The sequence below is a fragment of the Balearica regulorum genome, chromosome 5 (assembly GCF_011004875.1).
Source record: "Balearica regulorum gibbericeps isolate bBalReg1 chromosome 5, bBalReg1.pri, whole genome shotgun sequence".
In the NCBI taxonomy this organism is placed as follows: domain Eukaryota; kingdom Metazoa; phylum Chordata; class Aves; order Gruiformes; family Gruidae; genus Balearica; species Balearica regulorum.
In genome coordinates this window covers 44,184,630-44,205,695 of record NC_046188.1, presented here as the reverse complement: position 1 = coordinate 44,205,695, position 21,066 = coordinate 44,184,630, and the positions used below count along the sequence as shown (strand labels likewise).

General features: G+C 43.2%; 1 protein-coding gene across 27 annotated transcripts in view; it reads right to left on the bottom strand.

Annotated features, from left to right (window-relative positions):
* The window catches only part of MADD (MAP kinase activating death domain), a 74,736-nt gene extending 54,225 nt beyond the window's left edge, over positions 1-20,511 (bottom strand). For 20 of the 27 annotated variants that reach the window (XM_075754600.1, XM_075754602.1, XM_075754610.1 and 17 more), the window contains exons 1-5: positions 20,422-20,511; positions 6,382-6,574; positions 2,973-3,587; positions 859-1,162; positions 554-685 (exon numbers count right to left, since the gene is read on the bottom strand). In XM_075754600.1, the coding sequence (XP_075610715.1) occupies positions 554-685; positions 859-1,162; positions 2,973-3,587; positions 6,382-6,443 (1,113 nt within the window). In that variant the 5' untranslated portion in view covers positions 6,444-6,574; positions 20,422-20,511. Of the gene's footprint in view, positions 1-553; positions 686-858; positions 1,163-2,972; positions 3,588-6,381; positions 6,575-9,314; positions 9,356-20,249; positions 20,363-20,421 lie in introns of those variants that run through there. The other 7 variants (XM_075754624.1, XM_075754625.1, XM_075754599.1 and 4 more) reach the window with 5 other exon arrangements.
* Positions 20,512-21,066: the final 555 nt, after the last annotated feature.

Here is a 21,066-nt window from a genome sequence, read left to right as displayed (position 1 = left end):
ATCAGTTGCAGAATAGCGCTGAAGTAGTAAGATGGCCTGAATTCTATCTTTCCAAGCAAAATAATGAGCTCCTGCAGAGAGCTGACTATTGGCAAAAGCCAGGCTCCCAGCTGAACTAACTCAACACTTCATATTTCTGAGGAGAATAAATTGCAGGCAATAGTTTCTAAATCTTGAATCAAGAACCCTCAAGAATCCTTAAATATTACTCTGGAATCTCCCCATCAAACCTTAATACTCAGCTGGGGGGAGGGTAGGGGGTAAATATCATAATATTGTGGATCTATGGTCTTTCAGTCCATTGCTTGTGAATTACTGTAAACTACTGCTTTGAATCATACTATTCACTAAGCATGCTTTGAAGATATCCTAAATAAGTGGTGTTACCTGCAATTTAAATAGTTAGTGGTGCTCAAAGAACATTATTTGCAAGGCAGACTTTGCTACAATCCCTGAGGAAACAGTGGGGAAGGAAACAAGGACTGCTCCTATATAAGTTTCAGGCATCACAGAAATATCCTTTGCAAAAGATCAATAAAGGAAAAATATGTACCTGTTCTGCAGAGGCCATGCAGGTGGGAAGCAGAGGGATCACTGGGAACATGTACTCTAATGGGTAGATCATAGCTACAAAGGCCATCACAGACATTGAGAGAGCATTATAGTCTCGAGACTGCAATACAACCTGCAACCAAAGAAACTCAAGTTAGCACCGCAGCAACCATTCACTTCTAATACTCCCCCCCAGGGGTATACAAAGATCACAGCCTGCAGGCCTCTACACATCCAGCCTGCCTTGGTTTTGGAGTGGGCAGAGCTTCCTACATACCTATCAAAGATCAACTCTTCTCTTCTTACCTTGTGCTCCAGAAGGATGCAGGTCAGCACCTGCAGGCAGGCATCCACTCCCAACAACTCCAAAGGCAGATGTAATGGAAAATCCACCAAGGTGAAGCGGGATGGATCAGGAAGAGCAAAGGTTAAAGCTGGCTGTAATTCATGGGGCAAGACTTCTACATCCACCCGCTTCTGACCAGCAACAGGCATTGGTGAACGGAGCAGCCGGTATATCCAGGCCTCAATCTCCCGCAAATCGTGTAGCAATGCACTAGACTTTTCTTCCACCAGGAGGGAGCCTGTGAAAATCCTCCACATTGTATCCCTGGACAGGGAGAACAACAAGGTTAATACTCCCAAAAGCTTCACTTGTCAGCCATTCCACAAGGCTCTTCCAGGGAAAGGGAAGATCCACCAAGAATTAGAAGATGCAGCTAACAAACATTTGGTCACACAGAGGAATGGAACGTAGGGAGTTAAGCTCACTGAAACAACCACAGTGGCTTCTCATCCTCCACTCTTCCTTCAGCCGCATGTAAGGCATGCAGGACATTAGGTTGTTAATAGGCACGCTCAACCTTTCACAAGCTGTAAGGATTCAGTTTCACCTTTATACTGCTATCACTTCAAAACTATTCTACTTTTCGAGGTCACGGCTTACAAACCACATGGTAATTCAAACCTGCTGCTTTACTTTTCCCAGAGATGTATGCTTAGCATTCCTTCTCTTGCCCTCCTCATCTGTCACTCGGTTCTTCTCTTTAAGAATAATGTCCAAGAAGTGCAAATTTTTCAAATACCACGTGCCATTCAAACACTGGAATACTTTAGCATCCCTTCAAAAATCAGATGAGCTCACAGAGTTGAGGAAAATAATGAAATTTAGCTTTTTTCTGCCTCAGTAATTATCAGACTAAACTAAGTGACAAAATAAGCTCTCTTAATAGATACTTCAATTTAAAAAAAAAGAGTTTTGATCTCACAGAATAATTTTTTCCTCAACTGCCAGTGGATTCATGTGATAAATCTGCTAATGTAGGCATCAGTCATAAGCCCAGGGCACTCTCCTAGAACTATTCCAGGGCAGTAATCCAACAAGCAGGCTACTGCTCTGTGAAGAGGACAGATTTCCCCTTTCATGCAAAAAGTAATGAGCTTATAAAGATGAAAATGACAGATGTCCTGTCATTTTTTGCTTCCGACAAGTTTAATTTGGAGTGTACCAAGCTACTTAACTCACATTATGAGCTATCTCACAGCCCCAGCCCTCTTACTATTGAGATAATCCCCTCCTTCTCCAGAGATTAATTTTATATTTTCTCTTTTCAGTTAGTATATTGGAAAGGAAAATATCATTCTGGAACGTAGGTGTCAGGCACAATAGCACAGAATCAGATCCATGACTAATGTACATAAAGACATTGTTCCTTCTGTACCCTACAGTGCAACAGCTTTTGTTACACACCCAACATTATAATAGCAGATATGTAAGATTACTACATTACATTAAAAATACAAGTTCCTGCTAATTTGCTGTTACCCACCCCCATTCCCATATGCTTCCTGGATAACTCCTTTGTTTTCTACCTCTCCTCCCCTCTCCCCTTCAAATATTGTACTTTGATCTCTTTCAGCCGTTCCTGCTTCTCTAGTCTTTTCTCTCCCACACAGAAGTTCAGATTGTTTCATAAGCTCATTAAGCACACTTTCATCACTTCCCTCTTGCTCCAAGTGGAAATTCTCTCTGTTATTTCTTAGCTGTTTCTAATTTGCCAGAGAATCAGTCCTAACACACACTGCCACGGAGCTTATATACCAAACCAACAATAACAGCATCAGTGCTCAGCTTCAGAAAAGATCATGCTCAGCCAGTTGTTAGCAAGACAGTGCCTCCTTAGGGGTATCAAAAAAGAAAACCATACCAGGTTACAGAATCAGACAGAGAAGTTTTAAAGAAATCATCACAACAATTGCCTTTTCCTACTGTGATCCTGGGTTAAAACAGCAAAAAAGTCAACCATTGGTGTTTGGCTGCTTCTGCAACCATACCTGCAGCCACAATCTTCCATGCAGACAATTGCAACCCTGGACACAAACAGTGGGAGGAAAAAGTTCTTTCTTCCCCCTCAACATACCTCTGCACCCCACGAGGAATCCCCAACTTCTTGCCCAACAATCTCTCACTACAGCAGTCCACAAGTCTCTTGAGGGTGTACAGACACTCACGGAAGGTGGAAAAGAAGGGATAATGACTAAGGATGCACAGAGAAGTCAAGGTGCTGTTCCGAGAGCGATGACTGCCTTTGGTCAGACGCTTACTGCGCGGAGATCGATTCACATCTGGGGTAGACTCTGTACTTGGAGCCTGCAGGGAAGAACCACTCTCCGAACTCTCAGTGCCCACTTCCTCGTGGGGTGCTGATGCATCCCCAGATTTGGGGATTTTCTGTCCCTCCCGAGCTCGATGTCCCCCTGTGCCTTCTCCCTTCTCCTTGGGTACTCGCTTCTGGAAGGACCGGTAGAAATTGACACAGATGCCATAGCGAATGACGCCTGTATCCTTATCTGTGAGCGTGAAGACAAAGGAAGTGTCATCACGGAAGCTCATGCGTTTTTGCCGTACGCTCAGGCATCCTTCTGGCTGGCAGAAGAATACAACATCAGGAGGTAGAGGAAAGTCCACATGGTCTTCTAGAGGGTAACGTCGCAGCAGTTCAGGAGTCTGAGCAACACTATCACTACTTGGCTGCCTACAAAAAAGCAAACAAAAAAAACATACATAGTTTACTAATGCCAATAAAAACCTTTGGTACCTCCCTACTAACACATCAGGAGCCTCTGGGCTCAGCTTCATCTTTGTTTCTTCTCTGTCCTACTACCCAGGGAAAGCACAGCTTCTCAGTCACTAGCCACAACGCTCAATCACTAGTGCAAGGCCACAGTTGTAGAAGGCTTAAATTAAAAAGTCCATACCATCATTATCAAGGCCCAACAAGGAGTCTGTTCAAATTTGACCAAGAAAAGGACTTTCAGTAATATGTTGTTCCCAGGAGAACTTCATATCATCTTGTTTCTCTGACTCTGATTTCCAAAATTAATTTAACTGCACAGGTCTCTGGGCAACACTTGGTCAGGAAATACACTGTCCCTCTCCAAATATACACTCAGATGAAACCCTCCTGGATTTCAGCCATTTATGAACACGATGAAAATTTAAATAAGAAAATCCATTATCAATTCCTAACTAGGAAAACCAAGAATTTACCAGGAAAGAACTCAGATTAATGCTGGACTGATATGGACCTCATCCTGTAAAATTTTCATTAAAAAGTTCTAGCAAGCATAGATATACACATTTCTGTGTTTGATTTTCAAGTTGGATTTGAAGTTTAAGTTACTATAAAAGCTGGGTAGTAATATGCAGACCTATTTAATACTGTGGCTCACCAGCCTTTGTACCACAAATCACTAATGGAACACAGAGACAGAAAAGCAATACTGTTTATTCCTAATTTTCCACCAGAAGAACAGATTCTTTCAAGGTATTAACTGTTTTCCTACCACTCCTTTTCCATGAAAGTTACTGAATAACTGCCAGAGAAACAGTATGAGATCCACATAGTGAAGGAAGAAAAAAATGTATCCCCGGAACAAGCTCTCTTTTTGTTTGACTCCTTTGCTATAAAGACTGATCTCTCACCATTATCTAAAGTAATTAGCATTTACTATCATGTTTACTAAATGAGATGTAGGAGACCTGGCTTTACCATCACTCTCCTATGGGATCTCATAGAAGACATCTTAACACCTTGATACTTTAGATTTGCCCATTTCAAAATGCAAATGACACTTGCTTTTCTCTTATCTGAGAGGTGAGAAACCCCAAACAAATAGTAATAGAATGTGTGTAATTTACAAAAGAAAATCACTGATGTAAATAGCTCTGCTGATTAGTTCTCCCAAACTAATACTTTATTAAAGAAAAAGTAAAGATGCTTTAGTAATAAAGCATAAATTGGTAACAAAATTTATACTGTCTGTACAGTTAAGTACCGAAATACTGGACAAAAAGAAGAAAAAAAACCCTAAAAACCTTTTATATATTAGTGGACACAACTAACGCATCATCTGTTGAAGAAGAAACGTCAATTAATGCTGTTTAGAGAGTCTATTTGGCAGTAAATGGTTAAAAAAAAAAGTCATCAACAAAGTACCAGTGAATATATCATCAGTTCATGCCTTTGCAGTAATATTAGCTACAAAGACAGTCTTCTCAGACATTTAGAAAATGTGTATCTAATAAAAGGGAATACTTCCAGCAGGCATTGCTATTTGTGCACAGTGGCTAACAAGATGCAATGGTAAAGGCCACATGCAGCTCCTAAGGACTGTGCAGTAGAAGCTACTTCAGTCAGCTCCATCTCTTATCATAGGCATTTGCTGAAGTGCCTAATGAGACAACAGACCTCTGAGTGTCAGCAATCTAGCTACCACTGCCCAGCAAAAAGCAAGAGAGCTGTAGGAGTCCAGAAGAGATGCTAGCAAATCTCTGAGTGAGAACATCAGATGCTGTAAGCACCACTGAAAGAGGCAGTTAACATTTCTTCCTCCTCCTTTTCCTAGTCGGTAACACACACATGGAAAACTTGGTTACAGACAGTAGGAAGTAATTAAAGTATTAAATTATTCTGTCCATAAATTACAATCACAAAAATAATTATTACTTAGGATTATGTAATTTCCTCCACTTAGCCTATTTAAATACTGTCCTCAAAGTATTCTGAAAAGAAAGTAAGAGGTAAAGCAACAGGCTGATTCACATAAACCACTGATATTTAGAAATGAAAGTAAAACAGACTTTGGAACACAGCAATTAAATAGACTGGCAGAAAGCTACTGCATAAACTTTGAATAAAGAAAAACAGCATTTCTGAGCACCTGTGCATTTGGCAAACAGCACACATATCAACCCCACATGTCATATACACTTTAAGTAAATAAGCATAACATTTATCTATTGATAGTTAATAAGACTTGAAAAAAGAAAGCATTCATGTCATTCCTATGAGGATAAATCAGTATTAGAGGGAGAAACAGCCAAGTAAGGCAAGTTCTAAATTATTTTTTATTAAACTGAGTTTACAGACCACACTTAAAAGCTAGAAAAGTAACCCAAACTAGTCTTTTACCTGCATGTGGCTTTCAGTATTTTCAATTTGTGAATCCCTCTATCCTGATGCCAGTAGAAGCAAACAAGTTCAGATATACAAGCTACCAGAGTCATACATAAATTGGCTACTCTTAGTCACCCTTTGCAGACTCTTGAAAAGGAATCTAAGGACCACAAGTTAAAAACCTTTGGCTGCACTAGTATCTTTCAAAAAGTGCTCTAGCCGAAATAGATGCTCCCATTATGGTAGCATGCTGTACGCATTCCAGACAGCGCTTCCACAGCACCGAGCAAGGCTTCATCAATGGATGCTAGACAATTTGTCCCCACTCTACCGCCCAGGCAAAAGTAGAGCTGAGACTCTTTTACATTACCTGGCTCCAATGATCACAAGGTAGTCGAGTAACCGAGGGCAGATTTTCTTTTTCTGCACCATTGTCCTTGACACCCCTCCCTATGTCATCTCAGTGAATTCCTGTTCATCTATCCAGCAGCCAGTTATCCAGTCAGCCGTGATTGACTGCCTTGGGGAACAGAATCTGCTTGGAAATGTCTGGCAAGTTCAACCTATGATCAAGAAAAGCAAGAGCATCAAAGGCATAATCAAGAATATCAAATACATATAAGCAACTTCATGACCTTAATTACATCCACAAAAAGCCTCAGTTTTCTGTGCAGTCATGGCTATCCACAGATCTCTCTTTTCATGAGTATAAAACCACAACCACATGCCCACAGAAGTAGAGCGAGCTGAAAAACACACAAAAAGGTACATGACGATCTCAAGAAAGACCGCAGACAAACAAAGCAGCATATCACTGGCAAAGAGCTATTCATGAAAGGGTTTGAGGCAAAAGTATTGTTTAGGCAAATCCCTGGGATTCCTACAGCGCTTGGGAAAGCAGCCTTAACTGGCAATTCTGTACAGTGAAACACGACTGAAGAAAAAACGCAACCTGAACTTTAGCTGTCCGACAAACAATAACTTAAGAAGGGGTAATATCAAGAGAAGTCCAATTTGATATAATGCATCTCACCCTCCCACACCTGGATGTGGCCTAGAGCAAGAATGATCTCCACAGTCCAAAACAGCTGTGATCTCTAACCCTTTTCCTGTGAAGATATAGAAGTGCACAGTGCAGTTTGCAATAACAAAACTTTTTCTTGTAAATCACACCATTTCTTTCACTTACTTTATTCAATTTCACTTATTTTATGTATCTTCACCCTTTACTCCTGATACCCATGCTTCCTACTACAGCTGCTTTCTCTGCTCATTTTATAATAGAAAAAGCCTCTTGGCACAATTGGTATTTCACTGCAGCATTACTATTTGTCAATAACTAATAGACATCCAGAGTTCAGTAAGTGTAAAATTGTTCTTTCCAATCTCACCATTCATATTTCATTGAATTCATGAAAGGGGGGGGGGGAAGAATTTAAAAAATAATCAAGTTCCATATTACAATGTTCCTTACCTACATTTGAAAACAATCTGAAAACAGAAATTTTCTGAAATAGACAGATGCTCAAACTGTACTACAAGTCTACTGAGCATCCCAATGAAGGCATTAATACAGTTATTTTATATTAAAAAAATTGAACCAATTGCCTTTTGGGGCGCATTCAGAGTAAGGTTTCTATTTCAGTTCATGTTTACATCCTACGGCTATCACAGAATTCAGAGACTTATTATTACTGTACTAAAATCTTTCAGTTCTGCAGCATAAAGTTTACATTTTATTTGTATAAAAGTATAGCACACTTATTAACAGCCTGTAAATCTCAGCAAAATTAGGTAACATTTCTCTCATTACTTTACAACCAAAAGTTAGTTAACAGCACTGTAAACGTCAGCATCTCACAACCACGTTCAAAGTCTAGCAACATACTTGCTTTTTTTGCCAGTCTTTCACATTCCAGGTACAGAGTTGAGGAAGTTTATTCATTAGCCCTCCAAATAACCAGTAAGAACACAAACACACATAAACAGTATGTATACAATTGATCAAAAAAGGACAAGCATACTAGTCAGGAAGTTATGAAATAATAAACTAAAAGAAACATTAACCCTCACACACACACAAGACTCCCACATTTCGTAAGACTTGGTGGCACAGCTTTAGTAGATCCTCAATTACAGTTACTCTAGGTTCCTAAGTGGCAGCACTATGAATTACCTTCTCTGAGCAGCAATATTTTTATAAATTATACTCTCTGAACAACAGAGAAAATACAGACATAGAAAGTAAAGCTCCTGTTTCTTCATTTTAACAATATCATTGAAAACATTGTAGAATCTGTCCTGCAACAGCTCTTGATCCAACATACTCTGCAAATACCTTGGGGTAGATAAACTTGAGAGGAACAAGTTGAAGTGGGGATGATCAAGTGGATCTTTTTGCATTCACTATGAAGAACTATTTTATCTGTTTTCTTTGCAAATAGCTTTACCCAGAACTCTTTCAACTCGCTATTCAGTTACAGATATGGGCACAGGAATAAGTTACCATGAGGTAACCTAGAAGTATGACTTTGAGGAACTTCTGCTACTCAGTGGTAACCAAATGTATGTTCTTCCTCTATAACAGAGACTATCCTACCCCTCAGTGAAGGTGGAGAAAGTAAACTGCATTTACAATGGAGTAAAAACATATGCAATGGCTACAGAGTACCTGACGGGCTACAAGACGACCACCTTAGCTTACCTTTCAGTAACTTGTCCATAATCTGTGGTTTTTCTCCTATTCTCTACCCTGGAGAACATCTCTTGTGACTGCAGTTCATTACACATCTTTCCCACAGTTCTGCAAAGGAGCTAGTGAGGTATGCAATATGAAGACCTCCATAAAAACCGTAATATTTTCAAGAGTTTCCAAGCAGACCAGTACAAGAAACGTATGCAGGGCTTCCAATGTCCCTGGAATGGCTAAAGTTGCATTCTAGTGATGCCATACATCAATGTTTCTGTCAGGTTTTTTTAAAAAAGATCTGAGCACTTTCCAAGATTTCTGATTTCTACTGCAACACAGGGAGACTAGACTGATGCAGATGTTCTGCAGGGGCTTCTAGAGTCTCCTTTACTTGGCTACTTATTCTTAGCAAGGCCATAGTTACAGTAAGACATGAGGACAAAGGCTTTCTTTTAGAAGATGAGGTTTTGTTGGATTGGAACAAGAGGTAGAAGAATTAGAACCAAGTTTATGGTTTTTGTCTTCCCCTATTCAATCTCTTGATTCTTCAGAGATCTAGTAATGGTCGATGACAGCAATTAAAGAGCATTAGATCAATATTTGCTGGAACTCACCTTCCTACTCCTGGTTGGAATCAGACACCACAGTTGATGATCTGTATAAACCAACACAAACAGGCATTATGGTCCTGCCTCTCTTTCTATCTGCCAAAAGCTTGTTTTCAGGCCAGTGTCATTCCCTCCTCTGTGCTGGTGGAAGTGCTCATGCAGTTACATGGTGAACCAGATTGTGGAACTGATATAGACTAAAACTAGCACCCTCCCCTTCTCCTCCCTTGCCACTTTTGTTTTTACATAGGTTATTTCTATGATTTGGTTCACCAAGTGGCCACACAAATGCTTGTGCAGGCACAAAGAAAAGGCAGGAGCGAGCAGCTAAGGGAATCTGGAAAATTTGATTGAACATAATATGATTACAGAACTACAGATGACAGCTTTTCTACAGGCAATAAAGAGTTAAGTAGTTTCTTTCTCAGAGGTTTGCTACCATCCTTCCTCTAGCTCCTGTATTTTACAGAGTAAGTACATTAGAAAAGAAAGAGATCAAACAATTGAGAGACACTTCCACTTCTCCTCTTTCATGCTGGCAGTTGGACCTGATCTGAGAGATTATTTTGACTCCGAGATGGCGCAGGTTTTGACATTAATGGCCCCTTCTCTCTCCCAAGCTGCTTTAACTCTAGGTTGCTTTTTCTGAAAAGGTCGTCTTCAGCGTGCTTTCCCTTTGCAAACATCTTGGAATCAGCCCTTTGAAGGCTGAATCCTTAAGCAGCACTTAAGAAAAAACTTGCTGTACCTTCAACTCAAGAAAAGGAGAAAAATAAAAGTGAAGGCCACCACAGAAACATACTGCACAAACATATCACGTACTGGAGAACACCATAATTTAAGTAAGCACTCATATGGATGGTGAACAGGTTGGTGAGAACTAACACTACCCACGTACTGTAGCAGCTGACAGCAATACTCACGAACTAGTAGAAATTGGCACAGTAGCCTAGAGGCAAAGACAGAGGCCAGAGCCAACACTACCCCACGGCCTACCAGTAACTCAAGACAAAAAAAGGGTTCAAAACAACACTTCTATTACTGGCACTACTCTACATTTCAAAATTCCCCAAACACCCACGGTTTAGGTTGTAGCGCAACTTCTTAGAGGACAATCTGCATGGTATTCTGCAATTTAAAGTCCTCCCAGGAATAAAAAAGTCTGTATAAACACACACACTCATGAAAAGCACTACACCACAGAACGGATATGGTAGCGTAAAAGAAATGCAGCAGACTTTTTATCAGTTTAGAGCCATCTGTGTCAGACTGATACCCAGCATTAGTCCCGAGAGACATGAATTGTACAGTGTCCCTGTCTCATCTACCCCTTGGAGTCTTCAGTCTTTTTAAAAGCGTCTTTTCTTTCTAGACACAAAGCTAGAGGAACAAAGTCATTTAGTCAAAGAATAACTTGAACACAACAAACTCTTAACTCAATTTAGCTCACTTACAGTAATTTTCCTCACACAGAAGCTTCCGGCTTTGATAGGCCAGCCTTACACTCAACTGTATGATAGTCAGCAGACATTTAAATCATCGCTTGAAAAAAACGATACGAAGGGAGCAGAAGGTTATTTTCCAACAGACAGATGTTAAGCCCTGCTTTCCTTGCAACTCTTTTGTAGTTTAGGATGGTATCAGAATGAGGCCTCTCCTTCCATTATCTCCAGCTTTTATCTGGTACAAGGATCACACTGCACAGTTCACCAGTGCATGGATACCTTTAGAATATAAATCTGGGTCATACAATTCAATTTACTAACTGACTGAGTGAAGAGCTTACAGTGGGAGAAAAGAGGAAGACATGAAGGAAACAGCAAGAATTACAAGACAGAAGCCACATGAAATCTGGTTTACTGGTTCACCTTGCAAAAGACCACATTTCCAGCCATGTCCAAAAGAAACTAAATTTTCAGTTCTAAAATGTCCTTGGAACATCTTGAGTTTTTATTTATTCTTTAGCCAAGACAGTCTGTACTCAGTTCAGATCTATCGCCACTATGCCTGACCTTACTGCATTGTTTACCATGAACTCAAGATCCCTACCAATTGGGACTATTTGTGTTTGTTTCAGCTTTCAGTTTAGAGCCAGAAGTTTCGATGCCCACTTTTGGGTTGTTCTATGTTTCCTTTTATCACATTACACACCTTGAGTATACTGAGACAGTTATCTGCTAAGCTATGATAAATAGGTGCAAGTACCTCAGGACCAAGCAATCTCACCTGTCTGGCCAGGAACTCCACTTAACTCACTGTAGAACTGGAATCAACACAGTTTGAAGCACAATATGAACTATTTATGGTAGCTTTGACCTGTCTTTAGACATTTGAATAATCTTTATGGAATCTTTACCACCGAAATTTTGGTTACTACTACATCTGAGTGTTTCAAATTATCTCTGCTATAGCACATACTACTTTTGCTTGTAAGCTTTTAAAGAAGCAGACAAGCAATCCTCATTTCACATGAGCCATTTTACACTTTCTCTGCTTAACAGCTATATTAACATTAAACACTGCTAGTAGTTTTATACTTAAAAATATGGAACATTCTAGGAAGCTCATTATCCCTATTATCCAGATACTATAGCGGTTCTACTAATACACAAAACAGAGATGACAGTGCAGATGAATTGAGAACACCCCCCCCTTCTCCAGAGCTTGATGGGAGAGCTAGACAGAACATGGAACAATTTCTAAAGTCAAACCTGGATGGACTTGCTATACTGGTGCAGCTGCTTTATGTGTTACCATCCACCTTGGCAAGGCAGCAGTACATGCCAATGCTGTGACTCCTAAAAAGATACTAGCACTTTGGCACAAAAAAAAAAAGGGGGGGGGGGAGGCATTTTCAAAGCATTGCATGCATGCCTAAACCAGACAATGGCGTGTTTGTCTAGTATGGTTAGTCTATAATATAGTATAGGTGTGGTTCTGTGATATGCCAAGGGATAGTTCCAAGCATAAGAAATCACCCAGTAGAGAACAGGGCTGCAGGCAGATTCTAAAAGCATCCTCCCTGGAGCACACGCATCACTTGAGTCAGTAAGAGTTCCTGAGGGACGAACAGCAGATGAATCCCAACTGTTTCCAGTTTCCATCTATCCGTAAAGCTCGAGGGAAAGGACAGACTAAATCAGATTAAAAAAAATTAGAGAATGAATTGTGAAAACAGTTTTTGGTAATACAAAAAAGACATCCTTGGAAGCCCTTCTGAAGAATGATAATAATTTAAATATTTCTTCCTTTCCTACTACAGAATGATAATATCTCTTTGCCTTCTGAAAACAGTACAAACACAGCCAAACATCTTTAGCCTCCACATACATTTTCTAGAGCAAAATGGAGGTAGCATGGACAGGGATGCCAACAAATAGACTGAACACGACCAGAATTAGTTCACAAACAGAAGTACCATGCCACACAGACAGGAACCGTTTTGCAGCATCACAGAGTGAAGCTGGACTGATTCAGGTTCTCGGTTGCTATAGTGACAGATTTCCCGGTCCTTGTCATATGCTGGTCCTTCAGCGCTGCCTCCTCTCTCCCCCCTGCTTCAGCCAAATGCTTGGCTAAAACAGCCTGCTGTACATGCAAGACCACGCAGTTGCCATGTACATGCACATGCTGTGAAAACAGACCCACAGGTAATCTGATTCAGATCAATCTCCATAGCAACCCAATCTTTAGTCCCTAGATCTTAGCCTGTCAGGTCTATTTATAGAGCAGCTGCAGCGCTCCACCCCCTCCGCTCCACCACCAAAGCTCCCAGCACTGCCCATGCTACAAACAAGCTTCACCCAGGCACAAGGACTGCCTGGAGCCAATGTGAAACGTACCCCTCCTGGCACCTGCGGGCCCCCAAGCTAGATGACAGTGTACTATCTCCAACGTTAAACACCTCCCAGTCATTGAGGTTTTCCATATCTATGAATACTACAAATATCAGAAGTCACCATTGGTCACAGAAAGGTGAGTACCAACGGCAGCGGATGAAATCTGCTTATCCAGGTACACACAGGATGCTTCCACGAGCATCCACTGCAGCTGCTCCTTCACTCTGGCACAAAAAGGATGTGCAAAGTGTGCCAACGCAAAGGTGCAATCCTAACAGGCACTGCCAGGCAGCAGAAATGCAAAGGAGTGGTCCCAGCAGTACCTGCCCCACAGAAGCACAGCTGTACCCACCAGCAGATATTTGAAAACCATGCAGCTGGGACATTCATCTACTAATTGTTTACAAAAACCCACAAAAAACCCCGAACAAAAAAACCCACCCAACCCCAAAACAAAAAGAAAAATCAAGACTCAGGCCTTGAATGAGCCACGAGAGATAAGCATGTGAGAAAGAACGGTATGCAAATACTGTTATCCATTTTATTCTACTACACTCTTGGGGAAAACCATCAACAATAAACTAATGCAGAACAAGCATATACTTTCACAGTACTCTACTTGCTAATAGGAAGGAGATGACAGACTTTAGCCTCAGCCCCAGTTCATTTCACACACTTCAATCTAGGTTAAAGACCTTATTCTCCTCCCTTCCTTTACAGCCTGAAACACCTCTCGTGATCCTCCCTGCAGCTCCTCACTGAGCAGGGCACACAGAGCATCACTCACCATTTCTCACAGAACATAAATTCTGGCATAAAAACCCTCTGTCAACCTGGCCAGTTCTCCTGCTCTACACTGTTCGAATTTAAATTCATCTTTTATTTAAAAATACTCTCCAGAGATTTGCATGAGAACAGTAACACAGGAGCTTTGGCTCCCTGCCCTTCCCTCTTTTCAAGTCTGTCCTTTTTTCCCCCCTCCTTGTGCAACATCACCATCACAAAATACAAGAGCCTTCTCATCTATTTCTACCTCTTCAGTTTTTCATCTATCCTCAAAACTCCAGTAGCAGCTGCTCATACACTTTGGAAGGGGTGGGAAGGGAAGGAACCCAAAACCTCAAAACCTCCAGAATGCCCCCAAACTGCATTAGCCCCACCTTCTGCAACCATTATGGCAGTATATTCTTTTCCAAACCAGAACTGGTTTTGGCTCAGGTTTTGAGCTGAGAAACTTTCTTGCTGCTTTTGAGCATAGCCTAGACCCCAGCACACGAGATGCTTCCATTCCCAGCCCTCTGCCCAGTTCCTGATAGAGAAATAGGCCACAGTTCCCATAATGCGGGCACCAGCAGGTTTTTTTTCCGAAAGCCAAACACTGCAAATGTACAGCCATAAAAAATTAACAAGAAAACAACAAAGCATGTGACATTTACATTGAGTGAACTGCTGGATGCAGCTGCAACTGCTAAATTATTCAGTGCTCTCCCTTGCCACGGTGCCTCCCCTAGACATGGTGAGCAGCGGAGCCAGGAGCTTGGAGAAGAGACTTGTACAAGAGGACAGCAGGTAGAAAAGACACACCGCAGGGAAACGGACTACTGGCTTCTCCTCTCACATAGGTTTCAAGCTATTCACCTACTCATTTAACTGGAGACATCACTCATGGGACCACCACCACCAAATACAGGCACATTCACCTCTCTCTCCTGGAGATGGGCCACTCAGGGACAAATGACAGGCTCGCTGGGATCCCAGCAATAAATTCCAGCCATTTATAAGGCAGAAAAGGGGGACACTCACAACCAGCGTGGAAACACTGAAACATTGCTCAGGATAATGAGAACCAGAAAAATAAAGAGAAGTATTTGAAATAATGCAGTTATTTGGCTGTTGTTAGCACCACAGAACTGGTACTCGGAGCCTCACATCTGTTTTGCCTCATCTCAGAAACACGCAGCCTGTCTCCCTCCCCACGTGTGCCACCCGCCTTGTTACTCCTTCCCTCTACACGCCTTCCCCTTCTCTTCATCAACACTGTGGAAGATCAGAAAATCCAGGTTTGACCAATCCTACTATCAATTTTGGTGATAAATCACAGTACCAGCTGGTCAAAACTGAAAGGAAAGCAAAGAGAAAATTTTCTCTCTGCTAAAGCTCTGGGACTCGAGAAGCGCGCGTTTGGCAGACTCATCCACACGTAAACATCGGGGGAAGCAAGCTCAGAGCGAAGAAGGGATAGGAACCGCCTCAAGCGACTGTTAGGACCAGCGAGTGACAGAACAAGGGGTCCCAAGAGGACCTACTAGACATCGGCAGTCACCATGGCAGAGGAGGGAGGGAAAGCACAACACCTGCTAGATATGTCTGAAGGCTAACGAGAGAAAGAAGGCAGAAACGAGGTGGCCTAGAGGAAAGTGCAAGCATGTCCAGCTCCTAGCTCCAGCAGAGCACAGCCTTAACCGCTATCAAGCAGAAACACACACAGCAGCAGAGTGGCTCGGTGAAGCAATTTTGGTGAATACCAGTTTTAATTCTTAATCATCTTTATCACAAAAAGCACTCCTCTCCTCCTGCTATCTGATGCAGAGGCAGAACTCCTCATCTCCTGCCACAAGGGCCTTTCCAGAGCAAGGACAGTATGCCCACGCAAGCAGAGATCCAGAGAAGCTTGTGTCATAGCTATGGGCAAGAAGACGATCAAACATCTGATACTGACAGTGGGAACTTCAGTTAGAACACAAAGGGAAGCAGAACACAACCATAGCACTGAACTCACAGATGTGACAAAGAAAAGGAAAAAAAGAAGAAAGAAAAGGAAAAAAAGAAGAAAGAAAAGGAAAAAAAGAAGAAAGAAAAGGAAAAAAAGAAGAAAGAAAAGGAAAAAAAGAAGAAAGAAAAGAAAAAAAGAAGAAAGAAAAGGAAAAAAAAGAAGAAATAAAAGTAAAAAAAAACAAGAAAGAAAAGGAAAAAAAGAAGAAAGAAAAGGAAAAAAAGAAGAAAGAAAAGGAAAAAAAGAAGAAAGAAAAGGAAAAAAAGAAGAAAGAAAAGGAAAAAAAGAAGAAAGAAAAGGAAAAAAAGAAGAAAAAGGAAAAAAAAGAAGGAAAAAAAAAAAAGAAAAAAAAAAGAAGGCTGCTCTGCTCATAAGATAACACATAGTTCCGGGAGGTCATCAGACACATTACTGTCAATCTGGGTATCTTTCTTCCCTGTGTAAAAAAACAAGGTTATATTTCCTGATTCTTACAAATACCACTTAGAACAACTGTTTAGAAATTAGTTACAAACAAAACAAAAAGGAGAGATCTGACACACATGACAGGATATGTTAAAGGCAGTATGATGACCAGCCTGCAAAGGTCCTCCTAGTAGCAGTGATTAAAAGTAAGCACAACCTCTCACAATTCAGTGGTTTCTGGGCACCAAAAGGCACAGCCTCCCCGTTTGGGAGTTCTCCGATATAAAGAGACTTTAGAGCTCCTGGCAGTACATGCGTCATTTCTTCAGAGTTTTGCTGGGTTTGGGGCTTCAGTTGGTTATTGTAGTTCCAAGAGACAAGTCAGGAGCATGTTTCTCAGTCATCAACAGTAATTTTCATATGGTTGTGACAGGTTTAAAGGCCTCCAGTGACAGACAATCTAATCACTCTAAAATTATTTTCTAGCTCAGACAACAGAGCAAAGACCAGCTGAATTATACTGGCTCAGTTACAGAAAGCAAATCTCATAGGTCATCATAACAGTTTTTCACAGCTCTTGAGGTAGAGAAGGAAAAGCAGCAAGCCCTTCTGGGATGAAAAGAAATATTGCAATTATTCCACAGATTAACAGATTATCCCACTAAAAAACATTCCCTTCTAATTGATGCCTCACGCTGCTCATTTTTATTTCACTTTGTGTGACATTAAGTCACCAACGATGCTCTTCCTTCGTGAAAATTTATACTCTGAGATAGATAAAGATCATTTAAACTGGGTAAGTGATATTAATCTTGCATATCAAGCTCTTTCATTCTTGTTTCTAAATCCTTTCCTCACTGCTGCAAATCCCCAATCAGTAGCTGCATTCTATATTTTCTACTAGTGCGTAGAATAACTACGTCAAAGCCTTTCTGCTGAGGGGCTGCCTGGAAATTCAATGCAGTACATCTTAAATGCAGGCACAATAGGGCAAAAGAACATTTGCAGGAATTAATCTGGGTTGTAATATATGTGTTGCCTGTTTCCCATTCCTTCCTAATGGAAACCAAGTGCAACATTCAACTCTGTACTTGGTTTTAACAAAAATATCAACTTTCATCTTGTGAGCACGATGGCACTACGCACTTAGTTAAAAAACTACAGTGTGATATGATAGCCAAGTCACTAAATTCTACATCATTTGTTATCCACCCTCATGTACTAAATCTCTAACAGTATTTTTTCCCCAAAAAAGAAAGTAATTTCTCTAACAAACATATCCGGGAAGAAGTATCAGAGAAAATCTATCAGCGCAAGTGCTGTAAATTAAAAACTGTGAGATTTATTATCTCAGAATTCAGCAGTACTTGTGACTTACTAATTTAAATCCAGAAATTTTCATAAATCATATTGACTCATTACAAAAGATATTAGATATACCAGACCGAACATCCTTCCAGATGTATGTCAAATATATCCTGTCTATATGTAACTTGAATATTTGACATGGCTTGAGGCGAGAGGGAAAAAGCTATAAATGATGAGCCTCCATGCCCCTCAGCCCAAGCCAGATAAAATCAAAGCCAACATTCATTTAACTTAGGAAGATGATAGAAACAAGTGTAAAACCTGAGATGCACCGATGCCTCTACCATTTCTACTGAGCCATCAATGCTGACACTCTAAAAACTAAAAATCTACTTTGGCTAGGTGGGCAAGACTTACTGTTAACGATCCTCAAAACTTTTATTTCTTTGTCTCCAAAATCCTTCTGAAACAGACTGAAGTTGGATACCCTGTCTGCTTTCAAAAGAATTACAGAACAGTATCAAGGTTGAAGAGGAGGTTTGCCCTCTAGAATATTTACATTTTTCCGTGAAAACTTTAAAGTAGAAGACCTATTTTTTGCCAGTTGCTACACAGCCTTTGGTTCACCACCATTCATGGCTTTGGCATGTAACACATATCATCAAAATATATCGTGGCCATAATACGCATTTTGCATGGAAAACATTCTTTCAGTGTGGTCATTATTTTCCTTTTTGCCCATCCAATAAAACTAGAACTGTTTTAAAAGTAATAATGGTGCAGAAACTAATGCAGTAGGACTCTGAGGCTTGCAGCTTGAAAGTTGTTAATTTGGTAAAAACACAAAAGTCCAGATTTGTGATATAGCTGCAGCGCCACTGGATAGGCATGTACAAGATCTTTTAGTGCGGACAAGGCTGTATTATTTTCCAAACAAAAGTGTTCTAGAGACTTGCTGATGATTTTGCATTTTATTAAACACGCAGTAAGATGCTTAATGAGAGTATAATTAATTCCAGGGTATCTTAAATTGGGTCCAAGAGCTATGCATTTTCTAACAATACAGCAGTAAAGCAAAAGAACTACTTTATAGCTGGAATGATCGATCAGTTCAGTATTACATAACATGCTACGAGAGAGAGATTAGATCCTGCAAAAATTGCATTTTAGCTATGTTAGACATCTGAGGTGCTCTATCTGATGTGTCAGGATTGCAGATTTTCATTAGTGCTGAAAACAGCAAGTACTTCTTCTGCCCATCCAAACAGTTCCCCAGGTTCAAGCAGTATAAAGTCCAAAAATTGAAACACTTCCCAAACAACCTATATTTGGATGACTTTGGTTTGGTTATGTGACCCTCAGGACACCACAATGCATCGTCCCTCCCCTTGCTTCTGTCTACCAGTAACATCCTTTTTGCAGACAAGTGATGCTGCGAAGAGCACAGCAAGGACACTTGAGAGCACACCAAGAGAAATGCTGACCCAGAGTTGCGCTGAATGTAGACAAAATGGCTGGCTTGCCCAGGGAAAGCACAGATTCACAGCTCTACCCCATCTCCATGGGGCTGCAAATTTATAACGTATGTTATTTTGTGTATGTCTGAAAACAGGCTGGTATATGGGCGAGCTGGGGGAAAAAAGGGAGAGAAGAAAGCAAGGCAACAAATCAGTTTCCTCTGAGGCTTATCATTTCTCTAAGCACTTCTTTATCGTGACTCCACACAAACAGTAAGGCAGACCTAGCTTTCTTCCCCTCCTCCGCCTGAGAATAAAAGTGAGCAACACAGCAAGGTGGTGACAACCATTTCTAAGGGGAAAATGCTCTTGATTTATAGGTTACTTCATAAGAAACTGCCAAGTATAAAGTGGATTTCCTATTCTATTGTCCTGGGGAGTAACAGGATCTGCTGTTTACAAACCAAGGAGTAAAAGCACCTTTCCCGTCACGTTACTGCAGCAATCCCTTCACACCCCTAGCCTCTTCAAAGGGGTTCAGTCCGTCCTGCGTCTCCCTTTACCTGCTCTAACTGTCCTGCCCGCTTCTTCCCGGCAGGGAGCGAGGGAAACTCGCTGGGAGGCCCGGGCCCGGCCCTGCCCGCCGGGCGCCCCGCTGTGCGGGAAGGCGGCGGGCCCCGCACCCTCACACCCGCCGCCGGCCGAGCCCCCTCCCCGGCCGGCCACACCGCCATTTCCAGGGCTGGCCAGCCCCGGCGCCCCGCTGCCCCCCGCTCCGCTGGAAACCCGCAAGCGACCCCCCGGGGGCTGCTGCCCGTTCCCGCCCCGGGATCGCTCCAACACCGACCGGCTGCCGGCAAAGCCCCGCGGCGACGGCCCGGAGCGGCCGCGCCGCACAGCGCGTCACGGAAGAGAGCGGCCCCGCGCACCCCCGGGGCGCCCGCCGGACCCCCGGGAGGATGGAGCAGCACTCGGCCGGCCCCGCTCCCTGGAGCGGCGGGCCACCACCTCTGCCCCCTCCTGCAGCGACCTTGCTGAAAGGCTCGCCGTACCCGAGCATCACCACAGCGCCCAGCCGGGCAGCTGTGGCAAAGCCAGAGGCGCGGGGGGGGGGGGGGGGGGGGGGGGCCCTACCGCCAGCTGTCCGGATGCGGATCACCTTAGGCAGCGCCGGCCGGCCGGGCTCCACGCTCCCCTGACCGACCCACGCGCAGCGGCACTAGGGCAGGCTCCCCGCTTTTGACGTGTGCATGCAACACACGCACCGCTCCGCCTGCGTGCCGGCCCGCACAGGCACCCGCCCCTGCGCCCAGCCGGGCTGCCCCGCTCACCTGCCCCGCCGCCGCCACCGCCCCCCCCGGCCGCTCTGCGCCGCCCGGCCAGTTCCGCATCGAGCGCCAGGGGCGGAACGCGCCACCGCCACCCGCAGGGAGGGAGGGAGGGAGGGAGGGAGGAGCGGAGCGAACCACTCGCACCGACGGCAGGGGGGAGCCACCTCACCAGCCTCCCGCAGGGGGGCGCTGCACCCGGCTCGCGCTGCCGCTCCCCCGTCTGAGGGGGGCGCTGCGGGGGCCTGCGGGGAGCAGCTCGCGCGCGGCCCGGCCCCGCCGCCCTAACGGGCGTCTCGGTGGCGCGTCGGGGCTTGGGCCGGCGGGACATGTGAGGCCGCAGCGCGGAGCCCCGGCCTCCCCCCGGCCGCTGCCCTCAGCTGGTACCCGGGGACGGTGAGGGGCAGCCGGCAGGGTGAAGACAAGATGGCAGGGAGGGGAAAAAACCGCACGGACACAGGTCTCCTGATGAGGCGGCATCCAGCCCAGGGTCGGTATCCAGCCCAGGGTCGGTGAGGATAACCTGGATTCTACGATCCTAACGCCTCTGGCACGTGCAGCGCCGCGTTACTGCTTTCACACCTCGTCCTGTCACGCAGCAGGTGAAGCCTCACAGCCCGGGCCAGCGAGAGCCACATGGACAAGGAA